This window comes from Labeo rohita, chromosome 14 (genome assembly GCF_022985175.1).
Source record: "Labeo rohita strain BAU-BD-2019 chromosome 14, IGBB_LRoh.1.0, whole genome shotgun sequence".
NCBI classification, from domain to species: Eukaryota; Metazoa; Chordata; class Actinopteri; order Cypriniformes; family Cyprinidae; genus Labeo; species Labeo rohita.
The window spans coordinates 25010377-25019417 of NC_066882.1; the positions used below are offsets into that span (position 1 = coordinate 25010377).

At 38.0% G+C, this 9041-nt stretch overlaps 1 protein-coding gene across 1 annotated transcript; it reads right to left on the minus strand.

Annotated features, from left to right (window-relative positions):
* Positions 1-106: 106 nt before the first annotated feature.
* On the minus strand, positions 107-3087 carry LOC127175888 (T-cell leukemia homeobox protein 3). Its single transcript, XM_051127201.1, has 3 exons — positions 2509-3087; positions 1127-1361; positions 107-424 (listed from the first exon to the last, which is right to left on the minus strand). The coding sequence occupies exons 1-3, from the start codon at positions 2897-2899 to the stop codon at positions 208-210; spliced, it is 843 nt and encodes a 280-aa protein (XP_050983158.1). The 5' UTR covers positions 2900-3087; the 3' UTR covers positions 107-207.
* Between the last annotated feature and the right edge of the window lie 5954 nt (positions 3088-9041).

A 9041-nucleotide genomic window follows, 5' to 3' on the forward strand; every position in this document is an offset into this window, starting at 1 on the left:
ACATGGGAACATGTTTGGAAAGTTTTTGTGTCCGTAACAAACTCACAGACGACATTACAGTTCACTATTCCCACAAAAAGTGCTTAGATGCTTTGAGATTTACAAAAAAAAAAAAAAAAAAAAAAAAACAGTCAAAAAGCCTGATTAATATTCAGATTTGAAGTTTGAAGCCTCACTGTCCTGATTCCAGTATCATGTTGGAGATTTTTAAGCCAGTGCGGTGGTCGTTGGGGCCATTTTACCTGGTCTCTCCTGGGCCCAAGGCTGGAGGTTCTGGAGGGCGTAGAGGGAGGAGTTATGCACACATAGAGGATCTGACGACACTGATTCGCTCATGGACTTCTGGAGGGCGTCGGCCTGAAGCTGAAGCAGCATCCGATTGGCTTGCTGACGTCCCGCCTCTCTTTCCTCAGCTGTTTGCCTTCTGGACATTTTTAAGTAAGATTACAGTTAGTAAGGGAATCCAAAACATTTGACCCTTTGATAAAATTCAGATTTAATAATCTGTGGATTTTAAATTAAATTATGATAATAATAGACCCCTTTTACAGACTGTGGTGTGTTTCCCCAATTATTAACATCTCAGATCTGGATCATTTTCATTTTTAATGTACATTTACAACACTATACTTTTCTTACCTTGGATTTAAATGACAAAAAACTGTGTTTCAAACACAAATCCTGAGAGAATGACGTCAAATCTGACAGTTTTCTCTCTTCTGCTCAATGCAATCGATCCCTCCTTTTTTTTTTTTTTATCTGAAACGCTTTCGTTGATTTTTTATTTTGCCATTGAAGCAAATGAGAACTCAAAAAGGTTTTTGTTGTAGTTTCCGATTATGACAGCTTCCGCTTCTGAGAACTATATTTATAACTGAGAATATATTTAATGTAATTTATTTCATTAGGCTATAATTAAATACTTTCGTAAAATAATTTACTTCAAATGTAAACAATTTTAAATGCCACTACATGTTTGCACTTCGTTAAGTAGCTACTCTACATTTTCCAACTTTGCGTTAAAAAACAACAAGTTTATCAAATAAAAAGCGTCTGCACTGTTTTGAAATCTTTCAGTCAAGTCTATAGTGTTCGGGTGAACAGATTTGGGTCAAACCGGTCTCACCTCCACTTGGTCCGTCGGTTCTGGAACCAGGTCTTGACTTGCGCGTCCGTCATCTTCAGGCTCTTGGCGAGGGCCGCCCGCTCCGCACTGGCCAGATACTTCTGCCGGTGGAAGCGCTTCTCCAGCTCGCAGATCTGCACACGAGAGAACGACGTGCGGGGCTTTTTCCGTTTTGGGGGAGTTCGGTTCTGATACGGGTGACCGATCCGCCGGGTCACGGTGAACGGAATGAGAGCTGCGAAACAGAGGGACACGAGTCATTAATGATGCTCTTTTCCTATGAATCTTCTGAAAACAAACACATTTCTCGGATAATTCCGCTAAATTAGCCCAATAGTTTATTATTAGAGTTTAAAACAAAATGATCTTGTGGACTTTGTAGGCAAATTGTATTATTTGTTCAAGATACACGTAAAATAGCTGATATATAACGAAAAATATTTTGCAAGCTGTGCATCTTTTCCCTACCAAAAACAGCTGTTTGTCCACATGCAGGACAAACATAAATCGAATTTGAGGTAATTTAATTAAACATTCATTAATTTTAATAATACTGCAGATTTATGTAGCTAACGTGATTCACTGAAACTATCATCCAGCCTATGATTGAAACGAAATATGATTAAATCAACATTTTCCCTAAAGGAACAAAACATGATGCACTCATTTCTAAAGTTAAACTGAATGAGCGTTTTCTCTCAATTTTTTTCCATATAATTTAGGTCCAGAAACAAGCACGTTTTTTCTTAAAATAGCTTTTAAAACGTTGTGATGAACTCTGAAAAACTGAAGCTTACATGTTTTAAGTGTGTAGCTTACAATGTAACGTTGAAAGTTCTGTTGACGATTTTTTGACTTGCCTGAAGAAATTTGATACAGCCTAAATGTACTTTTGGGCCTAATCATTGAATTCATATTTTGAATTAACATTGAACATATTACAGCAACCAACTTTTTTATGCTCCTAATTTGAATGTGTTTTTGTTAGTCTTTGACTATTTTATAATCAAAATGTTTTGCATGTGTGCGTTTGTGAGTTTAAGGAAGTGCATTCATCTGTTTTATAGCATGTAGCCTAAATATACTAATTTAAATTTATATAATTATCGGCATCGACACCATTACCATTCAATGCAACTAATATATACTAGTTAATTATAATTAACATTATTTACAAAAACTATATGGTTATTTTTGTAATCAAGGTTGTATGAAGTTTTTCATGGCGATTTCATTGTGATAAGCTTGTTGTAAGGTCAACCATAGTTTTTGGAGATGAAAGCTTTTTTGAAAAATAAAACGAAACTGCACAGGTCCAACAGCCAGATATCTCTGCATCGTGTGGACAAACTCCAGCATCTTCAGAGATGTTTGTCTTTTACCTGGCAGTCTGTCTTTAGGGAACCTGCGGTTATTGTCCATCCAGGGGAAACACAGCGCCGGTGCGGCGCTCACCATGGCCGGCGGCACCGCGGCAGCTAGAGGTCTGTGCGCCGGAACCCGAATCACTCCACTGGGCACCAGAGTGCCGCTCACTCCGTACACCCGCCCGGAGTCCTCTAGTGCGCCCGTGACTCCAGACAGAGAGACGGGTAAGGAAACATGAGGCGCGACGCTCGCCCTGGATGGGCTTCCCAAGCGGCTGTTATCCACAGTGTTTCCGACCCTGCTCTCCTGGTCCAAAGAGCCCAGAATCTGGTCGATCCCGAATCGTATGGGTTCCTGATTTGATTTAGATGGCGGTTTCGGCTCGTTCGGCTCGGCGCGCTCCATGACTCCTAGTTGCGCAGCAGGTTATGACGGGTTGAAACTAACGAAATCACGTTAACTGCGGCAAAAATAGCTTAAACTTAGTTTTAGTCTTGTCCATGGTCTTGGATGACGGTCCTTGTTTCTCTATTTCCTTGTTTGAACTCTGACAGGTCTCGCCACCTATGCGCCGCGCGTCAAACTGTCGAGTTTCCGCTCCGCGGCTCATGCCAAACTCATCAGCTCAAGTTTTCATTGGTCGACTGAACCGAACCGTCATTATCTCTGTCTATTGGTTGACATTTAGGAACAGGGGAGAAAAAAACTGCGAACTACAGCCTCATCATGTTATTCAGTAATGTCATCAGACCAATTTCTGAAATGCGCATTTATTGGGGCTGAAAGATGCTGCTGCTAATTTATTTACAGACGTCTCTCATTATGTGGAATTGCATTAGCACCCTTTTGCTCACAAACTTCGAATTTACTTTCTAATGTTGCATGCAAAATGATTTGTATTTCCAAAAGGAAATATCAGTCAGGGTTTTAAGAATTCCGTTTTGTCACTATAATATGATTCTTTCATATACGTATGCATACATTTAGGATATTCTAAACATATCTCATGTTTGCACATATTCAAAACGACAATTTTAATATTCTGTATTTAAAAACTTAATACTGCAATCTTGATTTCGTGTCCTGTCAGTTAAAAGTAGGTGTTTTCTACAAAAAGGATTCACTGAGATAAATGTGAAGGATTCATTGCGTTATCGATCGTTCGGTAGAAATCGGAGACTGTCGGTGTTCGTCATCACTAAATACAGTCCCGCTGCTCAGATGTACAGCATTGATTTGTGCCATGGCGTTGATGAATGCTCGAACCCCACTTGCCAAACGCTCTCCATCCGCGTAATTTCATTCAGTAAAACTATCCCGCAACAGACCAATTAGATTTTATTACATAAATGTCACCCAAACAATATCCATCAAAGAGGAGAAGTTCTGTGCCGGACCGTGGCGCCGCGCTCTACTGTTTCTGTGTGAGCGCGCAAAGCCTTTTAAATTGACGGCCAAATTCGTGTCCTCACACCGGGAAATGGAGTGTTTGCCGAGGGCAGGCTGCTGGCAGGACGCGCAATGAAAGAGCCGTGGAGATTGAGTCAGTAATGCAGTTTAGAAGCGTCTGAGCAGGTGAAATGGACATAAGCGGCCCCGGGCCCCCGCGCGCACACACACACAAACACCGCGCTGGATCCTTTACCATGGAGAACAAATGACAAAGACTTACTTTGGGTTTTTATTGGTGATTTTTTTCCAGGGTGAATGTTGTTTGCTTTTCATGCAATTATTTGGCATGCATGAATAGATTTGTATTTCAGCGTAGATTTATAAAGAAAAGCAATTCAAATCATTTGTCAAAACTGATCAGAATACCTTTAAACATCTCTTATAAATGGACATCTGTATTGTGTTTCTAAAGGTGCTGTGAACATGTTGCATTTGACACCTGCTGAATTAATCCTTAATTGCGTTGAAAATCCTTTAGCCTACCCTGTGGTGTTCCCGTTCTTTCAAAAATGTTCGTAAGTGCATATTTATGCTACATTATCACCACATCTTGTATGATATTTTTTTTTTGTCAACTTGACTTAATTCAATTAGCACAGTTTTTAATTTCTCTTTAGAACTGAATGATTGTAGGCCTCATTGACCAGAACTTACACACCTCTGTTTTTGAGTGAAAAAAGCATGATTTGTAGATAATTTTAGCAACGTTCACTGAAAAACGGAGGTGGATAACTCAGATCCTGATTCCTACGAGCAACCATTGCCAGAAAGAAATCCAAAACCTGTGCTAATTAAACATATATATATTATATATATCATTATATATATCATAATGAGGTCATTTTCTGACCGGGAACACCACAAGTGTAACAAGTTTATCAAATTATCACATTTTATTTAGCTGTTATACCCCGTGTGAACACAATCTGCTATTTTAATCCAAAGCGATAACATTAACTAGCATTTTCGGCAAAAAACTAAATTCTCTCCGGGTAAAGATGACCGAAACACAACACGAGGCTAATTCAGCACATGTAGGCCAACTTCAGTAGCTCGCAAACAAATGCAAATGTTTAATAGTTCTACAATTTAGCATGCAGTTTAGATGTCTTGTAATAAAATCATATGTATTAGCCCCGAAAATCAACAAGTATGTAATTTGTGGCCTGAGGTGCGACAGCGTAATTTGCTCTCACGGACTATTAGCGTGGCAGTTTTCAGCTTCAGTCTCTCCAGTGAAATGGACACGGTGTCTAAAAATGTGACACCGCCACTGAGCTTTTGACGGCTGTTAGGTTATCGTTGACACATGAATGATTTTTTAAAAACCGCCCCATGAATGTATTCAGACATTTCTGGCAGTAACGCTTGACTCAACTAAACGTGCTTCTGGCGCGTTTCCGTGCCATATGTGCACGCGGCGACAAATTTGGCCTCTTTGCTGTTAGACGCGCGATAATAGCATATAATTATGTGACATTTGCTTCTCCTTCAGATTCCTTTTTGTCAAACAACATTTTTATTGACACTGTAACGCAGTTTGTCGGTGTATATCTTTGGTCATACACCCAAACTGAATTGATTTTGGTGGCTGTTATTCTGAACATACAGTATCTGCGTAATGGACCCCCGCCATCTCTCTCTCTCTGTGTGATTGATTGAGGAAGCTCTGAGCTCTTCACTATCGTGTAATCTGCTCCTGAACGATATCACTCGTCATCTCGTTTCTCAGGGTGTCCCGTGGGGTTTGATCCATCAGATGACCGAGTGCGGATAGAGGCCTACTGTGATTTTTATAATTGCTCCAGCAATGTAATTAACGCCTTCTTTTATGTCCTTTTCTAAAAGGTTTTATTTATTGTTAATAGCCTACAGTTCATCTGTATTAATCTAATTATTGAAATTATGCCTAAGTATAAAAATATTAACATATCAATTCAAATTCAATGATAAATAGGATGTCTAGATTTTTAAAAAGGAGAAATATTAGAACAATCTAGTTTAAATCACGTGCCAAGTTTATGAAATTTAATCTTTGTATTCATGTTGCATTCATCATTTTAATTTAAGAAGAAACTTTAAAACCATTTTCATCCAAAATTTTTGTTTGCGACTGACTTTGATTTTGATTTAAATCAAGTCTCAGATATTAGGCTACTAAGATATAAATAACCAATGTCAGACATTAATTAGTTTTTTTTTTTTTTAAATTAACAGTTAGATTTACGGCTTTTCGTGAACCTTTTCCCCTTTTTTACAATATCCAGACACATATTTTAGACACTTTCTAAGACCCACAAAATATCAGTATGACTTTAATTTTAATGTTTAAAACGCGTTAGATAAGATAGGCTACATTAAGTTAATTTTTGTATGAATTGCATATTCATGTGTGCACTGTTGAATATACGGACATTTGATCCGCTATTAATCACGCACTCAGATTTCAGATTTTAATTGCCAATATTTTTCACAATTAGTGTGCGCAAATTTTAGGAATATTAATGCCAGAATTCTTGTATTTTGTTTTCTTCTCTTCATATAAAGCCCCTCCATTCGCTGCAGTGATTGAAGGTCAGATCCATCATTGGGCTCGACACATTAAATGTTTTATTCTCCCGAGAAACCGAGACGTATAAAACAGAAATATAAGGGAATAAAAGCCAACGATTTGTCTTTAAAATTACCCCCGTATTTGCATAATAGGGGATCCGGGTGTCGCACCCGCGGGCGGCGTTTTTATTGCGCGTCTCCGGCGCGTTATCAATTTCCCAACTTCAGCACAGAGCGAGACCTGTCACGCGCGCGGAACTGAGAACACAGACAGAACCAGAGATATAAAGCAGCAAAGTAGAATTAAGTGATATAAGGGTCTTATGTGCTTTTCAATAATAAATAGGAGACTTTGAGAGAAGCGGTGGAGCAATATGAATTGACGCCGGAAAGTAATAGAGCATTTAAAAACACCTACTATGTTTTTATTATGATCTGTGCCGTAGCACCACAGACTGAGGCAACGTGAAGATCACGGGAGTTTAAAGGCCACACTGGAAAAACTCAACAGGAGAGAACATCCTCACAGCCCTGAAGCCAAACTGACACAGCAAATGACATTTGGACTGTTAATAATTCTCATCCTCCGTCACCACATTAAATATTAAATAAAGCCTATTAATGTAAAGTAATAGCCCGTGAATTCGCTGGTGTTGTTGAACATCTGTTTCCTCTCGCACTCAGACTAAAGCATTGATTCTAAGTCAGATTCAATGCATTGATATGATGCAATGGCGCGACATTAGCGAGGTTAATGAGGATAAACTCTGGTTTGAGTTTAGCAGGTTGCCTCACAGTTTTAAAACGCCTCTGCAATAGATCTTAATCAAATGCGTAGTAGATGTAATTTCTATTTTAGCTCACACATCTTAGAACAGTTAAAACATGTTCATTCTGCAATATATACTTTTTTCCAGATACTTTTTGGGTAAGTTCTCCAAACTCACTGTAAAAAAATGCCCAATTAATCCACCTTAAAAACTAAGTTCAGTTGCTTTCTTAAAATTTCCCAAAGCATCCGCCTTTTTTCCGTAAGAATGGGCGTGGCCATTTGTAACTTTAATGGGTCTGGCTTCCAGTCTGGTCCACGTCCAGCCATTTATAGCTGTACAAAACAACGTTTTGCTGCTTGATATTGCAAATTGGTGTGTTATCATGTTATTTTAATGTATTATCTTAATTATGAACACACTGGTTTGTAGTGCAATCAGTTTTACCATTTACTGCACTTCGCAAACAGTTTTACCACTGTTATTCTTCGCGTTATTTCCCTATAGCGGACAATGGACCGGAAGTCGCACCCATATGCTTACTCCCGCGTTAAAGAGAAATATGGGGATAATCTAATTGACTGTACAAGTCTTTTTAAGACCATTTTTGTTTTAAAATCTTGTCTAGGTGAATCTTGATTAACTTAAATGAAGTCGAAACTGGTGGATTTTTTTTGTAACAGAACGTAAGTTAAAGCAATGGAAAAACATGTTGCCAGAACGCAGATTGTGTCAAATGAAAGCAGGTCTTGTGCACTGTACGTTTTCTGAAATCATACAATAGCTTTGCGTGAAGAAAAGACACAGTTTTGTCTTTATCCATTGATAGTTCTTTCATTTTATTTGGCCTATGCATATTCAAATTTACCATCAATGATACCAAATGGTTCTCATGTGTCTTTTAATGCAATTTGGATGCAAACAGCTGTAACTTAAAGCATAGTCCTGGCTAGACAAAAAGTAGTTCATAAACAATAACCCCAAATCAATCCGATTCAGACAGTAAAATTATTCAAGGAAAGAAATAAAATCCTTTTTCAGGCTCATCACATGATCCAAGCATTTCCAGTTTTTACAACCTCAAATCTATCAGAAACATCAGTCATGTCTGTCTCAACAGCTGTGTGCAGACATATTAATACATTTTAAAAAGCCCTCTGGTGTTTCAATCAACTGTCTGATCCATGCATCATAATTTTGCCCTAATACAAATCTGAATGCTGGAAATAAATCCATATTTGGAAACGTTCATTTCAGAGAAACAATGAAATCTGTGGGAGATGAATATATCGAATGGTTATAGAGATTTACACAGCCTGAGGACGAGTCCTGTATGAGGATATTCGTCCCTCCCGAAACTACTACATTACTTTTATTGGAAATTTGGGATTGTTATTCTCATATATTTATTTACCTATGCATGCAGCTGTCTCTGAATTTACTTACTTGTTTCTGTAATGCACAGGAATGAAGCTTAACAATTCAGTTTTAACACTTATAAGCATGTGGGAAAAAACATTTAACATGTCCAATGCACACATCCCACCTAAAGCCTTTACATGCACTTAAAATCTAATTTAATAATGCAACTGAATTTAGGTATACTCATATTTTTTTGCTTTTACTGTTTGGAAAAAAAGAGTTATGTTACATGAAGTCACATTAGTTTTAAACAATGTTAGAATGAAATTCTAAATTAGATTCATTTTTGTGTTTAAACCTATTCATTTAAAGTTTGAACTTTATTTCTATCGCAGAAACTTTAATTTATC